The 24,167-nt window shown below is 42.8% G+C and overlaps 2 protein-coding genes across 4 annotated transcripts in view; one reads left to right on the top strand and one right to left on the bottom strand.

Annotated features, from left to right (window-relative positions):
* Positions 1–2,476: 2,476 nt before the first annotated feature.
* SKP2 (S-phase kinase associated protein 2) lies at positions 2,477–13,487 on the bottom strand. Of its 2 annotated transcripts, XM_055699701.1 has the most exons (10): positions 13,320–13,487; positions 12,458–12,708; positions 10,783–10,894; positions 10,357–10,500; positions 9,650–9,784; positions 8,279–8,377; positions 6,647–6,774; positions 5,003–5,054; positions 3,999–4,106; positions 2,477–2,810 (listed from the first exon to the last, which is right to left on the bottom strand). In XM_055699701.1, the coding sequence occupies exons 1-10, from the start codon at positions 13,325–13,327 to the stop codon at positions 2,594–2,596; spliced, it is 1,254 nt and encodes a 417-aa protein (XP_055555676.1). In that variant the 5' UTR covers positions 13,328–13,487; the 3' UTR covers positions 2,477–2,593. The 2 variants fall into 2 exon arrangements, with proteins under 2 accessions (XP_055555676.1, XP_055555677.1); XM_055699702.1 differs by lacking the exons at positions 10,357–10,500; positions 10,783–10,894; positions 12,458–12,708; positions 13,320–13,487 and adding an exon at positions 10,021–10,099.
* Positions 13,488–13,611: 124 nt separating this feature from the next.
* The window catches only part of LMBRD2 (LMBR1 domain containing 2), a 45,661-nt gene continuing 35,105 nt past the window's right edge, over positions 13,612–24,167 (top strand). The window contains exons 1-2 of one of the 2 annotated variants that reach the window (XM_055699695.1): positions 13,628–13,755; positions 14,054–14,142. The gene's annotated coding sequence lies outside the window, so the exon portion shown is untranslated. Of the gene's footprint in view, positions 13,756–14,053; positions 14,143–24,167 lie in introns of both variants that reach the window. The other variant, XM_055699696.1, reaches the window with a different exon arrangement.

Below are 24,167 nucleotides of genomic sequence, written 5' to 3'. Positions count from 1 at the left end.
TGAAGCTGTCCTGTGCCTTATTTCAACTTTCAAAGGTGTTTAATGCGCTCAACTTACTTACTGTACAGTTCGTTTTACACTGTTTCATGCTTTAGGTAAAATGCAGAGACTTACCTATGTAGCAGTTTTTGGTGTGGACTGCTCAGGGCTACCAAATAACGTTTTTCATTCAAGAAAAGGTCAGTGGTGCATCTTACCCAGAGGACCTCCATTATGTGTCTGATACAACTACCATCGGGGCTGCAGTAGAAACGTGTGTCCTCTACCAACACTGAACATGGTACTTAAACAAATTTGGGACTACTCCTTCTAGCTAAAGCCACACTACTATTCCAATTCTGTACAGGGTTTTAAAGCACTGTCTATTAAATGCTAAATGTACTGGTGGTAACACCCTGTCCTCTAAACCACTGTTTAGATGTTGCTTGGACAGTTTGTGGGGGTTTTGGGTTTTTTTTAGACGCACAACACAAAGTTGGTGGCAAGTCAGGGAAAGTCTCCTCCCATTCATCAGTCGTTCTGTACAATACAACAATTCTTTAGATCTTTATTAAATGCAGAAGTTGTATGGGGTTAAATTGTGCATAGGGAGAAAAACAATTTACAGTAGTGCTGTGCTGCAAATATTTACTTTTTTCTTGGAAGAATTCAAGTCATAAACCTAAGGCTACGAACTGTGGAACAGTGGAATACCCAATATCATCCAGCCTCCGCTCCAGCTTTGATGAGGTATGTCACCCCAACTCCTTTGTAAGGGGCACAGACACATTAATGACTCAAAGTCTTACACTCTGTTCAATTTAATAAAACCAAAACCAACTTAGATTAAAAAGGCAATGCTGTATTTGCTATACCACAGAAAGTCAAATTAAATATCAAGGTCTAGTAACACATAGTTAACAATGTGCTCTGTACTACCAGGTATTTATTCCCGAACTCTTCAGTTTGAGATGGGAAACACTATACCTATGCAACAGCCCCACAGTAGTGTGGTAGGCTAACCTTAAACATCCACGTAACAAGTGACAGGACAAGAAGACATGGTCTCAAGTTGCACCAGGTGAAGATCTGGATTTGGTATAAGGAGAAATTTATCTGAAAGGGTTATCAAGCCCTGGAACAGGCTGCCCAGGGAAGCAGTGAGTCACTGTCCCTGGAGGTGTGTGTGAGGCAGCACTTGGGGACATGACTTAGTGGTGGACCCGGCAGTGCGAGATTAATGGTTGGACTGGATCTTGAAAGTATTTTCCAACCTAAATGATTCTATGAATAAATTCACCACCTGCTTGCTTGCTGCATTCATAGGAATAACAGCAGCATATTAGCACCCTACATGGAATCCAGGGGTTGCCCTAGGACTTCCCAACTAGCACACCTGCTGGAACATTCCAGGCTTACGCACGAGGACCCTGCAGCAGCTACCCTGGCTACCTGCTAGCAATACAAGCGCAACACTGAGGGTTGCTATGGGGCTCAGTCAGACCCAATACGGACAGCAGTGGTTAGTTACAGATACAAGAAGTGCAAAGATACTGCAAACATGCTATTATAAAGTGATGCCTCAATAGCACCAAAGCATCTCCCTTACAACACTGTTACGCAGAAGTCCCAGGTTTTGCTTTTGGTCTGAGATCCAGAACCATTTGAGCCCTCCTCCTGCAACATTTCTGCCGATTTATCAGATGGTGTTGAAAGACCTTGTTCTTGAAAGGAAGCAAACATTACAAAGTTTTATCTGAGATCAAGATCACTGAAACTACATTAAGGTTCCGTAATAGTTAATCGGAAAACCTAGCACCACAACCTGGAATTATTTATAACCAGCTTCTACATTTACAAATGCTTATTCCAAATGGGATCTTCAGACTATTTTTTTTGTAACAAGAATACAAAACCCAGATATTACCTTTGTGGCCTGCTAAAGAAAAACTTCACTGTAGCTCCTTAATACTGCTGCTGAACTTTGTACTGAACAGTATTGAGCTGCCTCTCCACTCCTTTACATGTGGACATCCTTTCCCCTATTCACGGTTTTCAGGTTTGGTGAATTCAGACTCGGTCTTCTGTCCCCCTCACAAACAGTAGGTAGCCTCTCATCTTACTGGATCTGAATAGGTTTAATATCATTAGTCATTCTGAGTTCTGCAAACTCAGACAAAGACAATTCCTTAATAAGTCTCATCAAGGTACCTAGCACTTCTTGTAAGACTTTTCAGGAGCTCTAGAGCTGAAAGAGCTAACCATAAGCATCTTTAGGACACCTTAAAGCAACAAAAGCTGCATCAGAACCTGCAACAGTTGCTAGAGGCTCACACTGTTAATCATTGTCATTAAAGAATCTCCCTTGTAAAAAAACAACAATAAAAAGCCTAAAAGAAATACTACAATTGCTCACAGATAATCAGATTTCTAAAGGCTTTATGTAAAAAAAGAAATACTTAAAAAAATATTTATGAAACTACATTAAGGCATAAACCCAAGTTAGAATGATTTTTAATAGTAACAGTACTATGATTAAAGGTGCTCCAGCACTCTGCTGCTTAAGGAGCTCCAGTACACAGCGTGTCCATTGCACCCAGTGCATTGTACATGATCATATGCCACAAGGATTTCTCAGGATTTTCAATCTGCATTTGACGCCCCAAATCTCATGGTTCTTTTTGCTGCTAACAGTTGGCCTTGCGATACTTGTAAAGGGTGAACAATTGATCTTGATGCCAGGAAGCATTTCCCTGAGGAGCTGTAAAGAGCTATCATTCACTATTCCAAACACCTGAAGAGTCTTTAATGTTGGAATTTCACGAAGTTCTCTAGAAAGAGAAAAATATGGAAATAATCATGAACCTGAAAACATTTTTTTTTGCAGTCTGTACCCAAACTTGGTAACTGCATTTCTACAAAGTTCTAGAAGGTAAGCACTTAAGCTAAATTCTCCTTCCTACTTTTTAAAAGCACATACTTAACTGAAACTAGTTCTCTGTACTGACAATTCAGGAAACCTGCTGAGTAAATTGCTTCTTACTGTTCTTTCTCAACACAGTGTAAGCAGACTGGTTCCTGCCCCTTCATTTCCCTGGACTGATTTATTTTGGTCAAGAAGGAATTGCCCCAGATGAAGTTGCAGGATATGGGTCAGGACACAAGCCCCTAGGTACTCTCAGCCTCCAGTCTGTTACAACATACCAGTGAATAGCTAGCCCTGGCTTCTTGAATGCTTCATGTTTGCCCACTCATCACGTGAACTCTCTATCTGTAAGCAAGTGTTAGGCAAAATTGACAAGCAGGCATGCAAGGTATCATCATGACAGCACAAACTGCTACAGAAAAGTTTCTTCAGATCCTCATTTTGGTAGTCCTGTTCCTCTCACAACCTCTTCCTTGTTGTTGATCATTTCTGTAGATTGACATCTTTCCTGAGAGAATTAAGTTGATATAGTAATAATACAACAGAATGACTGATATACTAATAAAAGGCAGAAAATACCCACAAGCAACTAACTCTAAGCTGTGTTTCAGTGGCAACCAGTAACTGACACAGGTGCACACAAAAGCAAAGGAGTATAAACAGATTAGCTAATCAACTGTCAGCTCTGTTAAAGGTTTTCCAAAGGACTATCCCTTCCTTGTTACATAATTGAAAACCTAATATTGACACTGATACTGGTCACTGGCAGCACTGGAATCTCCAGCTGTACCTCACAGTAATGAGTACCAGTAGTATAATGCCATTAAGGGAAGACCAATGGACATACTGATCAGCAAGTTCTGTGAGTACAGACTGAGATCACAGAGAGATTATCTTGGATACCTTTGGTTCCAGTCTGGATTCTCAAAGGTACATGCTCTAGCAGTCAGGTTATTTTATCTCAGCTCCTTATTCCTCATACCAGTAAGTTTTTCAGAACAGTACTTGCATTTCTAAACCTAAAATAAACCTAGTTTAAAATAACATACCCTCTGCATGAACAGCAAACCAAAGCCATTTAGAGATTACTTACATTAAGGAAGCAGGTGATATCTGGTAACATCGGCTAAGACACAGATGTTGTAGAAAGATGAGTTGATGAAAATACCAGAAGCACTCAGGCTTTAACATCACACTGTCACTGTACACGAGAGCATATATAATGGCGGTTTAAGTATAAAGCAGCAGTAAATTCGGTGTTTCCAAAATTCAGGCTAAAAAAATTAATGAGTTTCAATTTCTTTTTCTACCACTGAAGTGTTTTTTTGCTGAGTATGGAGGTAACCCCTTTCTAGTGTGTGTGTGTGTTGTGTGGGAGGGTGTCCTGGTTTCAGCTGGAATAGAGTTAATTTTCTTCTTAGCAGTCAGTGCAGTGCTGTGGTTTGGATTTGGTGTGAGAATGATGTTGACAGGACACTGATAGTTTTAGTTCTTGCTTGGTAATTTTTACGTTAAGTGCATGCAGCTGTGTTGTGCTTGGTTGCAACCACAACAGAGAGATTTTGATTTTCACTGAAGGGCAAGTGAAGCAGAAGCTTCTCTGCAGGCAGATATTCTGCAGCAGATCTTGTCTCGTGCCATGAAAAGACAATTACTTTACACATTAAGATTTCAAAATATTTTAATTTGACTAGGTTAAAACCTAAATACACTTTTTTTTTTTTCCTCAGTTCTACGGCCAAGTAAAAAATACATATCAGATGAACTAAACCTTCTCTAGGATGCTAGGCTTATAAACTGTATGCATCTGAATGCTTCCTTCTACTCTACCTATCAAGTACTATCACTTGTGAATTAACAAATCCTGTATGTATGCAACATTTATGCCAAAGTAACAAGAAATCTTCAAGTTAGTTACCTGCTTCAGATTAGGTCATGCCAGATAGCAAATCTCTTGTAGGTTTAGCACAGAACATATTTTCTGGTTGTTCAATCCTACACAATCATGCATTATTACTATATAGTTACTGCACTGTAGTAGAAGTGGCAGTCCTCTGAACCAGAGCATTTAAGGACCAGGTGCACAGGTCTCCTTACCTTAGATCTAAATGGGTGAGAGAAGGACACCTTTCCACCAGTGTTTTAACGTCTGAAAAGAGGTCACAAAGAGTCAGTCCATCTTCCAGTAAGAAAAACATGCTTTATACAGCCTACTCACTTCCATACATGTTCATTTCTGTTAAAAAGAAAACTTAAGGCTTAAGAGCATATAGTCTGCCTATCAAGATACTTCAGGATACAGGGACTTCTTTTAATCCTCAGTAAAACGGATCTATTTAGTCCAAAGTAGTGTCCCTAAAAGTCAGTTGCACCAGCATCTTACTAAGTAAGTGATACTGCTGTAGAAATCTACCGAGACACAGCAATGGTGAGATGCCTGAAACTCTTACTAGTCAAAAAACACCAAAAATTTTCCACACATCAAATACCCTTTCAGACCATCAAGTTCTTCAGGCATCTCAATTTCTACCCACAGAAAGTTCTCTTCCCCTTTACAGTTATGGTTTTCCTAATTTAAACTGTAAATTCATGATACTATCTTTTCATTGTCTGTAAACAGCATAGGATCACCTGTGGCTCAGATATCACTGAGGCCACTGTTACTAGCAGGTTGTTAATCAACATACAAGAGGATTTTGGTATTTCAGAATTCACGTATAAAACCTAAAGAAAACAATACCTAAATTATGATGATTAGTGAGCTACTGAAATCTTATGCATTAAAAATTGCATTGAAACAGAGTAAAATTACTCATAGAAAGTGTTCTGCAACAGAAGAGCTCTACACATTGTCTCTAATGGTCACATCAACAGAAGGTTCAAATTCTTGATTTTGATGAGATTGTGTAGCATGTTTGTTTATGGGTTTTGGGCTGAGGTAAAAAGAAGACTGGTGCATTTCCCCACAAAGGAATGCATGCCAAGGTCTGTGTGACATTTAAACAGAAGAAAAGAGAGGTTACCACTGGTATGTTGCCTATCTCCTTGTCAGCCAATGCCCTGGCATCACATTTGCTCATTGAGAAAATTCACTTCTCTGTACCACCAAAGCCATTTCATCCTTTATCTATATCCTTGCCCATTTTGTTGTGCCCTCTCCCCAAATCGAATTTATCTGCATTTTCTATTACCCTGCAACTTTACCTAACTTTTCCTCCTAGAACTCTTAGCAAGTAAATGGTTAATATTGATTACTGAGATGATTTGCCTTTCAAATTAAATGGTATCTGTATGACAGCATGTCAGGCTGAAACTCAAGTAGTTACTATGACTGATGTCTTTTGGAAGATGCCTTCAGCCCCCACAACAGCAGAAGCCTTAAGAAAGATCCAAAAACTATCTGGAAGGCCAATGCACAGTTTACAGTGGAACATGGGATCCAGCGTATCCAGCTTTCAGGACTTACTTCAGAAGTAAGGGCTGTACCTTTCAACTGAAGATGACATGAGCTTTCACCTCACTATTATTTAAATTCAGAAGGCAAATCATCTCACTTCTCATGGCTGAGCCAGAGACGGAAGTAAGATTCTCTGACAGCAAGAACATCAAGCTATATAGAGCACAGAATCAGTGTTGGTGCATGATTTTTCTATATGCACAGTGGATGCCGACCAGAAAAATATATAAAGCCTGCTGCTTTATCTTATAGTGAGATAAAAGGTTTGCCATGCTGTCATTTACCTTGTATTTGTAGATTCTGTCTGTATCCACTTAAATTTAATTGCATTACTTTTGAAGTGATGTGATTGACTGCTGCTTTGACATGGGTGGCTGTGAAGTCACACCAGGACAAGTTCAGCTCCTCCAGCCTACACACAAATGAACAAAGAGTTGTTTGGGAGAATCACCAAAACAGTGAGTTCTGATATTATCTATTACAGTTGATACTTTTAATGCAAAAACTTGTAACACACCTGCTACCAACTTCCTGTATTCATGACTACAAAATCTGGTGTGACAATAATTAAGCACTAGAGCCGGTTGCCCAGTGAAGCTATGGAATCTGTGTTTGGAGGTTTTCAAGATCCAACCACACAAAGTTATCATCAACCTTGCCAGCGCAAGACCAAGCTCTGGGCAAGGGGTTAGTGACTTCCCAAGGCCACTTCCATTAGGAAGTGATATGATTCTCTCCCGGGGACTGCCACGGGGAGACACTGTCTTTTCATATTGCTTTTGGGTTTGTGACCTAAATCTGTTACTACTGAACAGATGTTCACATTGAGAGGGAAAAAAGGCTATCCATTACTAGCAGTGGTCAGATGACCAATTAATCCTAATTGGCATAAAATACTTCATAGTTTTATGTAAGCATTGGTGATGCTGTAACCTTAAATCTCTTTACATGCTTGATTACCTACAGCCAATCACCATTCAGGGCTGGAACAAAGTCTTTTGTGTGCAGGTGTTGTAGATTTAACCAGAGGACCGAGACAGTGAACAGCCCAACTAGAGCATTTAGCTGGCAATCTCTGTATAAATTAAAAACAGTTAAATCACCACTAGCATTCTTAGGATCAGTTTTGCCATCTGCTATTTGCTGTGCACTGTACAGACTGCCATTCTCTAAATAGCTCATGATCCAAGGAATCTGACCAAGCAATAGAAAGCATTACCTACCCATGAGAGGCAGAAAAAGATTAAGGCTTTGTCTGTCCACTAATATGCCGTTTGACTAAAAACATGCTTTTCCAGAAGCAAAGATTAAGTAGATTGTCCAGCATCTCACAGGAAGTCAGCAGAAAGATCACGACATAAACTCCAGACTGACTAGGGCTCAGTTCAATGACTTCCTGGTGGCAGATGGTTTAATCATTGGAGCTGTCAATCTGAACACAGTGCTTCATAAAGTAGGTTACTGAAGGATTATTCTGTCTTGGATGGAAAGGCACAGTGTTTTTGCCATTCATGCTGTACTCTGTTTGCAAAGGGAGCCCTGGGACTCCACTTTTCTGTTTCAAAACACACACTCTACTATGTAAGGGTCACATACTGCTTTCATTAAGAAAATCAAATTTACATGATATCAAAGGAACATAAATGGGGTTAACCCAGCAAGACTTGCTTTAAGGATGATTAAAGAAACTCATTTAAAAATACTGAAGTTCATCTTTGCTATTAAAGAAGAAAATAACTTGATGGGAAGAAACTATCTGACTATTCAGCTAATAATCAGCTGTTTGGCATTCAGGAACAGGCTCATAAAAAACATAGAGACAAGTACAATTGGGATGCCTATGGAAAAAAATACAAAGGATCCTTTTTCTCAGGAATAGCAGTAAGCAGCAATAGTAAAAACTATTTTTGTCTTACGTAGAACAGCTGTTCAACATCAGCTTCAAGGCTTCTGCAGAAAACCCCGAGCACCCACAGAGATTTAGTCGCATCAAATCAGGATTCTTAGCAATGTTCCTGTAGGGAAGAAAAAAGAAAAGTCTAATAAAATTTAAATGTTGGAACATTGTTTGCATTGCTAGGATGTGTGATTATTTTTAAAAGTTAAGATCCCAGGCACAGAATTATTGGTTAAACATGCAGCACCGTATTTTTAGTAAACTGACCAACCTAAGAGTCACTAAGGCTCTCAACCCTGCACTTGCTGTATCACCGTGAAGTGTCAAAGGGGATACTTGCTTATTTACCTGACATTCCTGATAAGTCTGCATATTTATAAACTGCTAAGTTTAAAAGGAAACAATGTATTTTCACCTTGTCTTTGTCGTATACCATTAAATACACACCATGGCTTTATTAAAGATCACTATACCTCTAAAAGACAAAGCAATCACCACATTCTGAAGTCACCTCTGCAAGATGGAGGTTATTCCTGAAAAACACACATGTCCAAATAGCATCCCCCTGAATGCATTTGTTTGCCAGACTAAAACAGGCTTGCAGTTAGCGAAACTTACATTTGTATCTACATTCGTACACAAGGCAGTAACATTTCATCACTGGTGCCTAGTTAGTACCCCATTTTCAGACACTTTAGTCTGGTATCAAAAGCCAGACTAATGGGTTTGTTTGTGCTTTGTTCCCCCGCCCTGGAGTAAGGAAGGCATCAGAAAGCTCCGAAGTAGAAAGCAGGACACCCAGAGTCTCTGCCACCTGACCTATGGTCCCTGGCACTTCCACAATCACCTGTGATTGAACAGGACATTGACTGCACACCTGTTAAGTGTCTTCCCAGTTTAATCGACCAACAGTTATCTGCTTGACAGAATCTGTGATTTTCCAGACAAAGTGGAGTTTAAGAAAGAAGTGAGAAATAGTGCAGAAGCACAACAACCTTCTGGCAGAAGAGTTACTTATACCCCTTAAAACAGAAAAAAACCTTTATGCCAAACACAGAAGTTCTCTTAGGAGCATAGAAATAGGAAAAAAGGAGCTCTGCTATGCAGCTTGGCTGCAGGAGCCAATCTCCCCCTACTCTGAGGAATGACAAAAAGCCACCAAGAAACACTCTTCCAGAGGAGTGTTTCCTCCTCGCCTCATCTGTTGGAGGACAAGAGAGGAAAGAGGCAGCTCATTTAGCCTGCCAGGTAGGTCTGTTAGGTGCTCGAACTGGCCGTTTCAAAAGACTCCCACAATGAAAAACCCTTAACTGCATTCTTTTGCTAGCCTGCACAAAATGATAGCACCAAATAGAAGGTATTTACTGAATATTCCAAACATGTCACTCACTTGATGATGTTGTCAGAAAGTACTAGTCCCTCCAAGCTGAGGTTCTGCAGCCTTTCACATAGACAAAGAATACTCTGGAGATCTGCCACAGACACCGTGCAGTTTGACAAATCCATATGTTGAATTCTGAGAGATCTACAAAAGGAGAAAGGCAGGTTACTAAAACTGCAATAAAGCCTGTTCTACAAATTCCCCATACCATAAGTATACCCCATACACTAAAACAGTGCAAAGCTTGCAGATCATAATTATACCGTTGTATTCCGCTGTACACTGGACATACAACTAAGCTCACCCCACCTACTGCTAAGGTACCAACTAAAACTGCACAACTCTTATCTTCAACGCATTTAGAGGATTCATCATAATACCTGAAAGTCTACTGTGCTGGAGTTAAATCACTTTGATCTTCCCATATAAAAATGCTGGAGATGCTGACAATTCTTCATGCTACAAGATATAAATTGCAAGTGGATGATGGTGCTTGATACTTTCGAAAAATCACATTAGCTTGGTTTTAAGTAACTGACAGGTGAATACAGATCCTCTAATTTCAACATATGCCTAACCACTGATCAGCTCTTCTACACTCCAGAGACAGCACAAATGCTACTGCTGGCGGAGATCTTAAACCCAAAAATACACAGAGAAACTAGGAATATTTGATATGTGGTTTCAGGATCCACAACATGCAGAAAAAGTCTTACTTGCTTGTTTTAAACAATGGATTCCCAATATAGGATCTTGGGCAGCGGAATGCAGTAACACCTGCAGGCAGCAACTGTCCTATCACTCCTGGCAGCAGATTTCTACCAGTCAGATCAAGAGTATGCCAGAGAGATTCATCAAACCTAAGGCACAGAATTTTACTTGTTAGTGATTTAGAAAGGGTCAGAACTATGAGTACAACCACAGAAAGTTTTCAGTGTCACAAAAGACTGACAGGAGGGAAAGCCATTTTATAGAATTTACTAACGTTAAAATATGTGAGCCATCTTTTGATTATACATACGTATAACCCCCTTCCACATAAACCGAATTATGTGTGAATAAACAAGGTAAGAACCAGATCATTTAACAGTCTATGGAAGCAAATGTTTTCTTAGCACTAAGCGATGATAAGTAATACTTACGAAAGACGATGCCATCTCTTGCAAATCACGGAAACTTTTAGCAAGTCATTTAGAGGCAAACATGCAAAGATTGCCAAAAGCAATTCATCTGGAAGTACATCCCAAGAAACACCTTTAGTGAAAGAGAAACGTGTTTCAGTTAAAGCTGGTTCATTTTTCCTGTTGATCAGATGCCTTGTTTGGCTTGGTTTTAAAAGTACCTCTACAGTCTCCCTCTAGACTATACAGACATCAGCCCACTACTTATTCCCCTTTCAGCTCTTCATTGTAGGAAGACAGTACCGTCTTTGCCTAGGTATGACTGGCAAAGGCAAAGCTTTTGATAACAACAATTTAGCGTACATAATAAAGTTATACAAAACCAATTTCACTGAAAAGATGACAATAATCTTTATTCACATACTCACTTTTGAAACTGGCATTTGCATTCTAAGGCTTGTAGGGTCCTCACTTTCTTTTTCTTCCCCTGCTGAAATGCTCATCCTTCCTGTGCATGTCAGCTCCCAGAAGAGAGCCCAAGGTGAGCTATGCTTTTGCACGGTATACAGAGAAAACCAGGTACTGCAAACTGCTCGTTAAAACACACATGCTAACTACCACCGCCCCCAGCGTTATCTGAAAGGATGTGGTGCATCTCAACTTCTCAGGGAGTTAACAGTATCAGTAGATACAAGGCTCCAGAAGGTGTTGCCATGTACACGGGAGATTTCTGGGTGGTGGAGCTCAAGAACAGCTGCCAGTGATCCAGCACTGTCTCATTTAAAAGCAGGGATGTCTGAGGGTATTCCCACTTTTCATATGACAGCCTAGTGTCTGGAGCAAGCTATTTCTTTATTGTGCATTCTGTAGTCACTGCAAACTGAAAATACATTTTGATACCAGAGGAAGGAATACAGCATTCTATAACCCCTTCTTCAAGTGCCCCAGGTCTTCAGGCTACAGCCCTGCTCTTTCCCTCCCAGTCTTTTTCCAGCCCAGGAACCTTACACCCTTTACTGCACCTTCCCTGTAGCTCTCTGGCAGAGTTCCTTGCCTTGCTCACCACTCAGCCCCAGCAGAAGACAAGATGCTGGGCCCCTGGCATACCTCAGCCTGCACTGCAACAGATGCGGAATGGATCCCTTTGGTCTCAAGGACCAAGTATCTTACTGCTTAGATGCTTAAGTATCAAGCCTCGCTGGGTTTCAAAGTTGTACTGGGGACAGCAGCACAAACAGTCCATATTCATCTGGCAGCCACTGCTGTGCCCTGAAGAGCTTGGCCCTGCTTGGTATGTGGCAAAACATCTCCTGGAATAGGTCCCTTGGGCAGAGCAACAGATGCAACTTCAGGCCCTGCTGGGCACAGGTGGCACCCAAGTCCCAAGCAGCAAGAGCTGACAGACACAGAGGTATGCCGCACAAACCCCTAGCACACAGATGGGGGCTGGTGGGGCTAGGCGGGAGCCAGCCATGGCTTACATGAGTCTCAGTTCTGGAGCCTGACGTACTGCCTCTAGTTAAAGGCTTACATAAAGGAGTATTTATCTGCCCAAGCCTGAATGCCACTAGATCTAAAAGTGATACTCTGCTGGGAAAGAGCACAAGCCCGCAAAAAATGAAGTACTAATGACTTGTGATACCCACTCTCCATCTCTGCTGAAGGGTGAACAAAACCTGGACCGGGGTGACAGTACCTGACTCTGCCTCTTGGAGCAGCCGAAGCCGACGCACAATGATGAAGTCCTTCACCTTCTGCCGTTTCGGAGGAGGACAGGACGAAGACACCAGCAAGTCCTGTGGTGTGTTTTCATTGCCCAGCTTGTCTTTCTTAAGGACGGACACTCCCAGGCCCGAGAGGGACTTCAAGGTCTTGCCGGAGTCGCAGTCCCAGGTGAAGCTGCTGGAAACATTGCTGGTGAAGGATGGTATCTCCTGGAGGTGTTTTCTGCAGAGACAGCAAAACCCACAGGGCTCTGAAAGTACCGCCAGACTGACACCAAACAGGACGGGGCTCCTCGCACAGAACCCTCTGACAGTCGCGCATAACCCACGTCCCCCGGCAGGGCGATGAGCAGCGCTGCGCCCGCAGCGGCTGGAAGCGCAAGCAGAGGCCACCGCGGAGGCACGTGCTCGCTGCAACAGCCCGCCGGGGACCAAGCGCGCCCCGCTGCCGGGCGGCGTGAGGGGGCGAGCGGGGGGACCGGCGAGAGAAGCCGGCGAAGAGGTGGGGGCGCGGCCCGACCGCCCCCGCCCCCGCCCGGGCTTCTCCTCCCGGGAGGGGCGGCGCGCGGGATGCGCGGGCAGCGGGCGCTCTGCCGCCGCGCGGGAGGCGGGGGCGGGGTCCCAGCGCCGGGCGGGAGCGGCGCCGCGCGGGCTGTGCCCCGCCAGCAGCCTGCGGCACGCGCCTCCGGGGCCCCAGCGCCCCCCGTCCCGTCCCTTCCCGCGCCGGACACCCGTGGGGTTCCCGCGCGCCGGGCGGCAGGGCTCACGCGCAGCCCGGGCATGGCGCGGCTCTCCCCCACCCCGCCGGCGGGCGGCGGGCGCCCCCCCCCGTACCTGTGCATGGCGGCAGCCCCGCGCTGCGCCCGGCGCCCGGCCGTGCCACCCTCCTCCGCACCGCGCCGTCGACCCGCGCGCCACGGTCCCCCGGCCGGGCGGAAGCCGGCGGTGCCCGCCGCAAAGCCGGGCGGAAGCCGTAGTTCGCCGCCGCGCACACCTTTGCCCGCCGCCTCAGCGCGGAGGGGCCGTACCCATCGTACCTTGCGCTCGCCTCCGGGGCGGGGCCGTGACGACAAAGCGCCACCGGGGGGGCGGGCGGCTGGTGAGGGGCAAATGTCAGCGGCCCCGCTCGGTCTGACGCGGAAGGAAGCGGCCGCGGCTGTCGGCGGGGCTATCTGAGCCCTCGAGCAGAGGCCGGCGGCGGCCGGGATGGAGGCCGGCGGCGCGCCGTGAGGGACTGGCTCTGCCTGCTGAGCAGAGGGCTCTGGTTGTGGTGAGGGAGCGGCGCGGCCCAGGGTGGCAGCGGGCGGGGGGGGGGCCGAGGCCGGATCGCCGGGGCCGCGGGAGTGCCGCAGCGCCGAGTCACGGCGGGGTGTGTGTGTGTGTGTGGGTGGCGCTGCCGGGGCGGTGGGTGACCCGCGTCGGGAGCAGGGGGGCCCTGGGCATGTCCCGGGCGCCCTTCGGGTGGGAAGCGGGTGCAGCGACCGTCGGGGTATCGGGGGGCGAGGGGGACATGCGGTGTCGACGCGTCCTTTTTCCGCTCCGGGGCCCTCATTTTTCCCTTCTTTCAGGGACCCCAGGCACGTAGGTTACAGGGACGCGTGTTGGTGTCTGCTCGGTGCCTGCAGACTTGGATTCTGTGCACCTTACAGGCCAGCCGGTATGCAGCTACCACCTTTATGGGCGTTAATGTGCGGCGGTTTGGAAGACCAGAATTCTGCTGACGGTGACGTTTTGCCGTGAAAGGTTTTTCCCGTGTTTCAGAAACACCTTCGCTGTGAAGGCCTAAAATTTGATTTTATATTCTGGTCCTGTCCCTGACCGTGCTCGTTTAGACTCCACAAGCCTCACACCGTGTATGTGAGGCTATCTTTTGGTAGTGCAGCTCTTCACGGTTTTTTTCCAAACTGCTTGTTTTGAAATCGGTGAGGCTGGAAAACTAGCGCTGAACACACCTATTACTTTGCTCTTAGTCAGATGCTTGCTTGTAAATGCTGTCCTTTGTTTACTGCATAACGATGGAGAGATGTGCCTATAAAACTGAAGTTAGTAATGGAACGCATGGCGAATTGCACACAGCTATTTAGTCAGGTGTAGACAATGATGTGACTCAAATTAGCATTCATATAATCTTAAAAAAGAATTTCTGATAACTGTTTCCAGTTTTAACTAAACTCATGGAACAGTTGTTTAAAGGTTTTTGAAGGGGATAATCTAATGAAAGAGAAGTGTTTTTTTAGTTTGAAGAAGTGATTATATTTAACCTGTTCTGCAGCCACTTTTTTCTTTGTCAGTCTTTGCTTTCCTTTATTAATGTGTGGGAAATAGAAAGAAGACTTTGCTGAAAGGGATAAAATCGATTTATTTTTTTTAAAAGCTCTGAATTAACAAATAGTCTTATGTTTGCCTTATTGCAGTGTTAGGGTTGTGATCATGTGAGTGACTGCCTTACTGCCACCTGTTTTATGTGATTGCATTAGTCTGGCAGCCCAGGAAGCAATTTCTGTTCTTTTTTTAGGTTCTTTTTGCAATGCTACAGCTTTTGTATCTGATTCTATTTTAGTTCCTCCAAGCAGGTAGGTTTTTTGATGTGTTATTACCAGACTACTCCTGTAAACCCTATGAAAGCATCAGCTTCTGTGGTACTTAGTATCCTGTATTAGAGGACAAGGCAGCATGATGTAAAGCAGATAAACTTCCAGTGGCTTTGTATTGATGGTCTCTGCTTGCTTTTGAATGCAAAACTATCTGTGTTCCTTGGTCTTTAATTTCGTGCTTCTGTGGAGAACCTAGTTTCCCACCAAATCAGAGGATATTGCTGTTTTGAACGGATTTGGCACAGCATTTTTATTTTTTTTCTTGTCATTAGCAGATACAAACCTTGATTCCCTAAATATTGATATATGATCAATTAAATATTCAGTCAATTTAAAATCTTTTCTTTGTTGCAAGATAGTTGAGATTACAGGTACTAATAAAGTATTAATCAGTACATAGGCTAGTGTTTCTTAGAAGAACAAAGCAATGTAAATCATATTGTTTTGATTAATCTCAGAGGTTTGATTTGATTAATCTCCCAAATAGTGCAATCAAGTGACTTCTCTGGTTGGTTTTCTCAGGCAGTTCATGGCTATTTTCCTTCTTTAGATAGTTTGCTCCCTGTGCTGAGATTAAGCAGCTTTTCATCTGTCAGTTGTCTGCTTATAAATACTGTTTCCCTGAGCTGCAAAGGTCAATGTTTAATAAGGATGTAAAAAACTCCTCCACCCCCACCCCTTCAAAACCTGAAACCAAACAAAAAAGAAATACCAGCAACACGCTAAGCAGACTTGGATATGAAAATGGCTGAAGGGATTATTTTTGTTGTTGCTTGACCTCTTGTTCTCTGAGATTTCTAAAATGTGAAGTTAGCCCATTTGGTTGTTTAAAGATGGAAGTGTCAAGGGCTCTTAGTGTGGGGCAGTTCTGTCTGTCAGTCCAAAAGGTTTGCTTATGTCTGAAGTCTTACTTTAGGATTCTTAGCAGCATAGCTTTGCAGAGCAGGGCAGGCTTCAGAAACCTATTACAGGTGTTGTGGCATACTATTTTTGTTTTTGCCAAGTGAAATATGCTGGAAGAAGCTCAGTAGGAGCTCACACATTATTCCCTGACAGAAAGGCAAAAGGGCAACACTGAACTGTCTGTTGGTATTTGGCTGGAGATGGCAGCTTTCAGTTTATACTTGCCACCGAGTCGTGAATTCAGCTTGAGGGAGATGCTGTCACACAGATGTTTCTTTCGGTATGCTGTGGCTCTCACTCAGTTTTGTCCATTGCTATCTTTGATACCTCTTTCATAGTTTTGTAACTTTCTTGGTGACAGTTTTTTTCAGAGGTAATTATGGCATTTAAAATACAAGGTAAGGCAAGGAAATCTCTAGCTGGTTGGTTCTTCAAGTGTTTTAACTGAAATATCCCGCATTTCTAGAAATGTAACTTTTCCAAATCTGTTCAATGATCTTTACCTGTGACAACTTCAGGAACAACAAAAAAAGACTGCAGTATTCTAGAAATGGTTGAAGTACCAAAGATGTGAAAGCCAGAAGCCTGGTGGCTGTACTTATTGGTTGGAAGAAGGGTTCGCCGGAGTCAAGAAGACGCTCGATATGAGATATGCATCTTGCTCAACTTTATTAGTTTCTAACACTACTTATATAGAACCGATACACATGCATATTCGTAAAGCAGAAATAAAATTGGTTAGTAGTCTCTAAACATGCGTGGTTCTCACACCCCTAATTATCATGACTAAAATAAGCCTTCTATCCATGTAGCTAATTGAGTTGCTGTGCTTCAGCCTTGTAGTTTGTTACTCCCTATTTTCCCATACGGGTCCCCATCTTTCTTGGCCCTGCACCTGCTTTCCCAGCAGCTGTAGCTTGTTACAGCCACGGCCTGTTGGCACAACATAATTACTTGGTCTCAGGATTCGAGAATAGCTCAAGGCTACCTTCTTGTTAACTTCTGCACAGCAACTTCAGTACAATTCTGATTACAGGCCTATTCTAATACCAGGCCTGGATTGTGCAGATCTTCAGAGATTCTAAGGCCACGCTTCTGCAGCCATTCTTCTACATTTATTACTAATTTTTGAAGGACAGGGAGAACTACAGATTGGCAGACTAGTCTGCTTCCTTTTGGTTTCCTGAAAAAAATCTGGAACGAAAGCTGTTTGTAAGCATCTAGAATATAATAGCTGAGTAAAAGACAGCATCAATTTGTCAAGGACAAATTTTTGAAGTAATTAACTAATTTCAGTGGTAGGTCTACTGTATACGAGAGGATCAGTTGATGTCTTATATTTGGTCTTTAATAGGACTTCTGATTCTGTTTCTCAGTATGCTTTTCCTTGGGAAGAACAGTTGGGAATAGCTACTGTTGTGATTAAGGAGGCCAGTTCCTTGTCAACTACTTTTCATGATTTTCACAAAGAGTTTCCATCATGAAATAATGTGATTATTAAAACTTAGAGGCGTAAAGCTAAAAGGGATTGTAGACCGTTTTGTGTGTGGTAGTGGAAATCAAAATGCCCTGAAGATTCAGAAGCCTCTGGGAGAGGAAAGGGTACAAATGCGTAGAGTTTTGTGCCTGCGCTTAAGCAGGAACACCCAGCACCCAACAAACATGGGATCGAGAACAGTGTTGCGTTTCTTAGAGGGAAATAATTTGAAAAGCCTAATAAGCTGACTACATGAAGGGGAATCACACAGGTTATACTTCTTTTTATCCATATCAGTAAGCCATGTGAAGCAACGTTCACCCTCAGTACAGGCCTTCTCAGGCATTGGCTGGGATACTGCGTAGGTTCCAGCACACTGTAGAAGGAATTGGGTAAGCTGGGGAGACAGTCATGGGCAGCAATGAGAAATCTGCAGAAAGTGTCATATTAGACTGACTGGAAAGAAATGAAGCACCAATTACATTAGTCTGCAAAATGAAAAATCTGCTGGTAAAATGTTTCCCTGCAGAGCTTTAAAAGACTAAAACTGGTACAGTCTGATCTGGGATTTCTGATTAAAGGGGTACTGGACTCCATGTTACTGTGACCAAGGCCTTTTCCTCACAAATACACTTCTTTTTTTAAAAAAAACTTTTCTTTAAGGAGATGTTACTGGACTGTCTTTGTTGTTAAATTTGGTGCTATATAAAAGCTCCAAGAAAATGTCTTTTTTTTCATTCCCTGCTGCTGCATTTAGTAACTTGAGTATTTCTGCAACAGACAGGATAGTTAATTCATTTGTAATGTAGATAGTCATGAGTGTGCTTAGTGTTCAGCCTGGCAAGGTAATTTAATACTGTTGATAGTGGGGAGTCTCCAAGGGAATTAGGTGTGAACTGAGCCATTTATGGTGCTTGCCAAGAGTTATTAGCAGGGTTTGGACTCTAGAGGAGTTTGTGTCAGAATTTTGGAATGAATTTCCTACGTGGGGGTAACCAAACACTTCCATTCAAAAAATTAAAAACTGTCTGATTTTGTCTATATCTGCAACAAAGCACAAAAATCCTAAGCCTACACAAGAGCATGTCCTTCCTTTTCACTGGTTAAGTTGCACTTCCAGTGCCACTGTTTCATCTTTGATCCTGTTTGTATTAGTCTGTAGCTGCCTTGCTCTCCAGAAACAAGAGCGTGCCAACAGACACTCTTCCTTTCAGAGTGAGGAATTCTGTTACTTTTTGTCATTGGTTCATAGGAGCGTCTTCTAAGCAGCTGAAGGTTGTGCAGTACAAGGGAACTCTTGTGAAGTAGTTCACTGATCTCAGGAGAACATTCTTTATGGGTTGTGAATCTCAAGTTCACTGATCTCAGGAGAGAACATTCTTGACGGGTTCTGGAATTTCAGGCAGCTGATGCTAGGGAGCCATGTGCTAATAGCAAGAAGCCTGTCTAAATGAAGTGAAGAAACAGAACAATAGGTAAGGAGCTCACCTTTCTTTGAGCTAACCACCAGGTTCATAGGCAAACGCTGGCCAGCCCCACAGGAAGGCAGGGCTTTACAGCCTGCAGTAATGTATTTTAAGGTTTGATTCTGGGAGCGCGGGTCCCTGCCCTGTTAAGCAGGACTTAGCTCACGGGAAGAGCTCCTCTCAGGCACTGCATTTCTCACCCGGTGGCCTTTTTTCCCATTTAAGCTACCTCTGCGGAGAGCTAGTTTTTAAGACCTTCTGTCTAGAAGTTTTGAACTGTAATTTTGAAGATGCGTGCACGTTATTTCAAAACAACTCTTACCTGTTATCAGTTGCAGTCTGGTGAAAATTAGGCCTTTCATTTTGTATTTCAACATTAAAATAAAAACCATGGTCAGAACCGTGCTCCTGTAGCAGACACCACAGAGCACGAGGCACCTTGGGCCCTAGTGACCCGCAACAGCAGGATTCCACCGCAGCCTCCACCCTCCTGCGTCACATCCAGGAACAGACCAGAAGCTTTAGCAGCTGCAGACACGCACAAGCAAGGTCCGCACGGACGAACTGCACTGGATGAGAAGCTTTGGTGCCAAGGTTATTCTTTCTTCTGTTTTAGCAGTAAGAGGAAAAAGTGCAGCCGAAAATGGACCTGTAATGCAAATCAACTTCTGGCTTCAGGGCTGGTGCTGTCGTGAGGGTTTGGGCTTCTGTGACAATGGGACATTCCTTGACTATAGCCTGTTAGAGAGGAACGGGATCCACCTGTGTAGAAGAAGCAAGGGAATCTGTGGCAGTAGGCTGGCCAGCTTGGTGGGGCTGGCTTTAACCTGAAGGACTGGTGGGCATGGGTCCAAAGTGGCAGTGCTCACGCCGTCACACCCAGCTGGGGAATAAGCCAGGCCAACCAGAGCAGCAATGTATGTTCCTTAGCAGCCTCCCAAGAGCAGAACCAGGCGGCCAACGGCTTCAACTGCCAGTCTCTTTTCAGTAGTGCCCAGTGACACAGGACACGGGCAACAGGCACAAATGGCAACACAGGAGGTTCCGTCTGAATCTGGGGAGAATATTCTCTACTTGGAGGGTGACAAGAGCCCTGGAACAGGCTGCCCAGAGAGGCTGTCGAGTCTCCCTCTCCGGAGTCATTCAAAACATGCCTGCGTGTGATTCTGTGCAACCTACTGTAGGTGAGGCCGCTGTAGCAGTTTGCTTTGATAAGGCAAAGCAGCTTGTGTCTTGGAAAATGAGTTTAGCTGTAGGTCTCAATTCCCTTTCTATTTTATCATATTCAGTACTTTTTTATAATCTTTTTGGAACTTTGCTCATCGTAGTAACTAAGTGCAGCATCTTGCACAAAAGCTTTACACCTTCTGTTCTGAGAGCAGCTTTTTAGGTGTGACTGTAGTAAAAAATTGTGTAGGTGTTAGTAATGGAGAATACAGTGTATAATTTTTTTGTTTACGTAGTATAAGGTGTGGCTATAATGGGCACCCAAAGCTACATATGTCAGATAGCACTGACTTAATGACCTTGGTATATAGTATTTATTTTTCAGTAATTTTTTGAGGTGGAGTTTGCTCCTGTACAATAAATACAGAAGACTGTTTTCTGAGGAAAAGAGAGTGGTAGAGTAGAATGTCAAGGACATGCTTAGAATAAGTGGTTAGGGAGTAGATTAAATATCTCTGATTCATGATTTACAAATGATCTAGCCAAAATGTAGTACAAACAGAACGTAAGGGGGGGGGGTGCTTTGACATAACAGAAATGCTAATAATTTGATTAAAATGTTAGATGAAAGGGAGAAGATATAAAGTGAGTGTGCATCTGAGAAAAAATCAGGAAGGTAGCTCAATCTGTTTTTTTTAATATGGGATACTCTGTGTATAACAGCTGATATGGAGTAAGCAGACTGCTCTACTATTTGGGAATTAAATGTGAAAGTAGCAAATTGGGGAGAAAGAAAAACTTCAGGAAAAAATCGGAGAATGATTGTTCTGTGTGTTCTCAAGGAAGTACTGCCATCACAAACTTTGGAATTTTTTAGCGGAAATATGACAGTTTTCACTGCTCTAGTTCCTTCATCCATAACAGATCTGCTTAAACAGTATACTGAGAAATTCATAAAAGTAGTAGTTCAACAAATTCTGAAGGGATTTAAACGTAAATTGAGGAAAAATTTAGTAGTAGCATTCTAAAGTTCCAATGAAAGGTGAAATCACTGAAAATCCGACACTAGGGAAGCCATAGCAAAAACTATTTCAGTTAAATCAAACCAGCAATAAATGGTAATCTTGATGAAGCAGCATGTCAGTCTGACCAGAGTAATAAACTTTTTTGTTTAACATGTGAAGTACCTGTGGTAAAATGTTGCTTATTGAAAAGGTCAGGAGCAGTTTAAGTGAAAATTTAACAAGTCAGTGAAATTTTCTGTAGTAGTCATGCAGCTCACTGGCCCTTTGCATAATAGCATGCTACTATGAAGATGTATGAACTTTTTAGGCACTTGTGGCAGTCCTGACTATAACGCTGAGTAACTAAACCCAGAAAGATGAGCAAAGCAAAAACATATCATGGTAAGACTATTAATGAATGGGTGAGACCTTTGCTTCTCTGAAGAACAGGAGAGGAGCAGGAAGATGAATTATCTAGCATGTTACCTCCTACCACGTGAAATTTCAAACCTAAAAGAGGCGCATGCAAGTAGATTTACATGTAAGGCCCTTTATAGGCAGATACAGGACCAGCTGCATGTTCACAAGCCCTGGCCCTCATGGGGGACTTCAGCCATCCTGGTATATCTTGGAGGAACAACACAACAGGGCATAGGCAATCCGGGAGGTTTGGGAAATGCATTGACAACAACTTCCTAATCCCAGTGACAGAGGAGCCAACAAGGAGAGGTATTATGCCTGACCTTGTTCTCACCACCAAGAAGAGGCTGGTGGGGAATGTGAAGCTCGAGGGCAGCCGTGGCTGCAGTGACCATGAAATGTTGGATTTGAAGATCCTTAGGACAGCAAGGAGGGTGTACAGCAGGATCACTACCTTGGACTGCAGGAGAGCTGACTTTGTCCTCATCAGAGATCTGCTTGGTAGAGTAACCATGGGATACAGCCATGGAGGAAGAGGCATCCAAGAAAGCTGGTTAATATTCAAGGATCACCTCCTCCAAGGTCAGGAGTAAAGCGTCCCAACAAAGATGAGGTTGGGCAAAAACACTAGGAGGCCTGCATGGTTGAGCAAGGAGCTCCACGTGTTACCGAAATCTCGGAGTGAAGAACTTATCGACACCAATGTGATGTAGATAAGCAGACACTTCTTTATTAACGGCCGGGTGCGTGAGCGAGTCCTCTCACGATCAATGCACACCAGGTCTCAAAATCAGACACCATATATAAAACTTATTCATACATATTCATTAAATGTTCATACATAATCATAATATTTCCCATAAATCATTAACATATTCTCCTCCCATATCCGATTCTGCGCAATAGAGCTTAGAAAGGTCCAGAAATGGGTCTGGGGTACGATTTGGGTAGGTGGTATATGAGTCGGTGGTCGCGATCTCCCCCTGCCGGAATTACCTTTTACTAAAGTTCACGGTTTCTTGGCAGGCAACTACAAGCTGATCCAGTCGACTCTTCCCAATTTCCGTTAATCTCATATTCTGACATCTCAATACACTTTCTATATACAGAAGACTGGTCAGATACAAAGAAACCTTTCAAACGCTAAATTATTACTTAAGTTTCAACAATGATTCCGGCCCATTCTTCTGGCCTTGGTACAGGATGTACAGAGGGTCTCATAACAGCTTTTACTAAATAATCATAAGTTTCCTCAAAATATATTTTTATCCTTCTGTATTTCTATTCTATAAAATAATTCTATAAAATCAAATAATCAATCAAATAAAGTCAATCAATTTTAACTTATTAACAAATCGATAACATTTCCCCCCTTTGAAAGTGTTGAAAATCATTATTTCAATACTTTCACATTATTTACATATCATTTGTTTCAACATATTTTGGTGGTGGGCTATACCTTGGTGGACTAGTAGGTACTTCTCTCATAATCATACGATTGACTGCAATCCTATTGGTAAACTGCTTCTTCAAACATGCATATACTAGCATGCTCATCAAAAAGACAATCAGTAACAAAAACAAAGTTTTGATTATGGATTGTATCCAAGAGCTCAAGTTCCATCCTAATTTGTTAAAAATTTTTCCAAGCCAATTTTCTGACATATCCTTTTGAATTGTTTCAGTTTCTTTTTCAATTTTTCCTAATAGGTCTAGATCATGTTCCACATCCTGAGTGACATTTGGAATGTGGATACAACAGTGGTCCAATTTATCCTTGAGATACCCACATACTCCATGTTCTTTAAGTAGGAGCATATCTAGTGCCATTCTATTTTGTAAAATCATTCTGGAGGTCGCCTGTAATTGTATGTTCAATTCCTTAAACCCCTTTTTAGTAACGTTTGCTAATTTTTCCACTTGACCAGTTAACTTATAAAGCCATGCTCTGTTCCTGTATGATGCTATAGGATTTAAAAGTGGTTCAAGTGCCCAGCCAATTTTCACTCCTGTAGATGGTTCATTCCAATTATCATCATTTGTCTCAGATCTCTTTATTCGTTTCAGTTCTAAATTTTCTAGGGATCCTCTAAATGGTGATTTCTTTCAAATCGGACACAATGTTGGCATGCCTAAAGTAATTTGTTTCACTTTACCATCTAATGGTAGATGAGTTGTCCAGGTTCCATCACTCAATGCCCAAATTAAATGTCCAGGACTTCGAATAGTAGCTTTTCTGCAACTAAACAAAGTTCCTCTTCTAACTGTAAAAGTGCTGGTTAAATTGAGAGTATTCTTTAAACCTCGACAAAAACAACCATATTTTAAAGCAGCAGCCAAAGGAGGGATTCTTTGAATTATTAAGTCTACATTGTTGCAATCATACGCTTTTTCACATTTCCACCATGGCACTATTTTATTCTCTTTTTCTCCTAGTGAAGTTGATCTGTCATTGACCCAGGGTAATACTGAAAACACTTTTCCCTCCCATGTAAAACACCAAGGAGTTTTTGCCATATACTGAAAATGGGAATATAAGGTCATAGACCAAACTGAATCCCAAACTGTTTCCTTTTCTTGTAGGGTTTGATTCTTTTTCTCACATTTTGTCTCGGTTATCCATACACTGGTGTTTGTTGTAGCCATTTTAG

This window comes from Falco cherrug, chromosome Z (genome assembly GCF_023634085.1).
Source record: "Falco cherrug isolate bFalChe1 chromosome Z, bFalChe1.pri, whole genome shotgun sequence".
Lineage (NCBI taxonomy): Eukaryota > Metazoa > Chordata > Aves > Falconiformes > Falconidae > Falco > Falco cherrug.
This window is presented reverse-complemented; position numbering and strand designations above follow the sequence as displayed.

Bases quoted from the DNA above. Each gene is read 5' to 3' on its own strand.
- SKP2 (XM_055699701.1), bottom strand. The intron at 8,378-9,649 runs GTGAGTGACATG...TCTTCCCTACAG, and splicing joins CTTTCTGACAACATCATCAA to GAACATTGCTAAGAATCCTG. The intron at 2,811-3,998 runs GTAAGTAATCTC...TTCTCTTTCTAG, and splicing joins ATATCACCTGCTTCCTTAAT to AGAACTTCGTGAAATTCCAA.